This window comes from Sinocyclocheilus anshuiensis, unplaced genomic scaffold (assembly GCF_001515605.1).
Source record: "Sinocyclocheilus anshuiensis isolate Anshui unplaced genomic scaffold, SAMN03320099.WGS_v1.1 C32659682, whole genome shotgun sequence".
In the NCBI taxonomy this organism is placed as follows: Eukaryota; Metazoa; Chordata; class Actinopteri; order Cypriniformes; family Cyprinidae; genus Sinocyclocheilus; species Sinocyclocheilus anshuiensis.
In genome coordinates this window covers 1-1116 of record NW_015618914.1, presented here as the reverse complement: position 1 = coordinate 1116, position 1116 = coordinate 1, and the positions used below count along the sequence as shown (strand labels likewise).

The 1116-nt window shown below is 34.1% G+C and overlaps 1 protein-coding gene across 1 annotated transcript; it reads left to right on the top strand.

The window, feature by feature from the left end:
- Positions 1-259: 259 nt before the first annotated feature.
- LOC107682855 (low-density lipoprotein receptor-related protein 1-like) lies at positions 260-882 on the top strand (the record flags this gene model as incomplete). Its single annotated transcript, XM_016478975.1, has 2 exons — positions 260-382; positions 757-882. Coding segments are annotated over 2 exons (249 nt in total), but the record flags the coding sequence as incomplete, so codon positions are not given.
- Between the last annotated feature and the right edge of the window lie 234 nt (positions 883-1116).

Here is a 1116-nt window from a genome sequence, read left to right as displayed (position 1 = left end):
TATTGTATTTGTATCAAATAAATGCAGCCTTTGTGAGCAGAAGAGACATTAAACATAAAAAAAACATAAAAAAATCTTACAGACCCAAATCTTTTGAATTTATGTAATGTATTTACACAAGTATAACACTAAAATACATATGATGACTGTTTTTCTTTTGTTTAGTGTGTTTGGTTTAGGCTTTACATACAATTTTTTACATTACATTTTTTTTCTTTTGAAAATATGATTAAAGTATGACTTGTTTATTTGTATGTAGCGGAGGTAACGTGTGCACCCAACCAGTTCCAGTGTGCCATAACCAAGCGCTGTATCCCACGTGTGTGGGTGTGTGACCGTGATAATGACTGCGTTGATGGATCTGACGAACCCGCCAACTGCAGTAAGTGGAAATTTTGTTTAATTAAAAACTCATATAGAATTTTTAAATCAAAACTCACTGTACATTATCCATTGCCATGCCTATTAATAGATAGAAACAGGCATGGTTATGTTCTCAAAATTGCTTAATATCTGCTGATGCTATCGTTTGAACACTGTGTATCTCCAGATTCATGCCATGGATTTCATGTTTATTTGTATTTTGTTTTTCTGTCTGCTGTCATGCTCATCTGTTTTGATATTGTAAAGCGACCTTGAGGTTGCAGAATGACGCTATATAAAATAAACTTATTATTATTATTATTATTATTACTTCTACCAATTAGCACATATTGATATCATTCATTCAGTTCTTTCTTATATCTCTTTCTGTAGCTCAGATGACATGTGGTGTGGATGAGTTCCGCTGTAAAGACTCCGGTCGCTGTATCCCAGCTCGCTGGAAATGCGACGGAGAGGATGACTGTGGTGATTCTTCAGATGAACCCAAAGAGGAGTGTGGTGCGTTCATATGCTTATATACAAGACTAGCAAATGAAATATTTTAGAATAGAATATAATATTTTAGAATAGAATGAAATATAATAGAGTAGTATCATTAATTAAAAATTCAAATTTGAATTCAAATTTAAAGGGATAGTTCATCAAGAATGTCTCAGTTTACGTCTGTAACCATGATTCCCTGAGAGGAAACGAGACGCCGCGTCAAAACACTGTGGGGAAGTGATTGCGTCT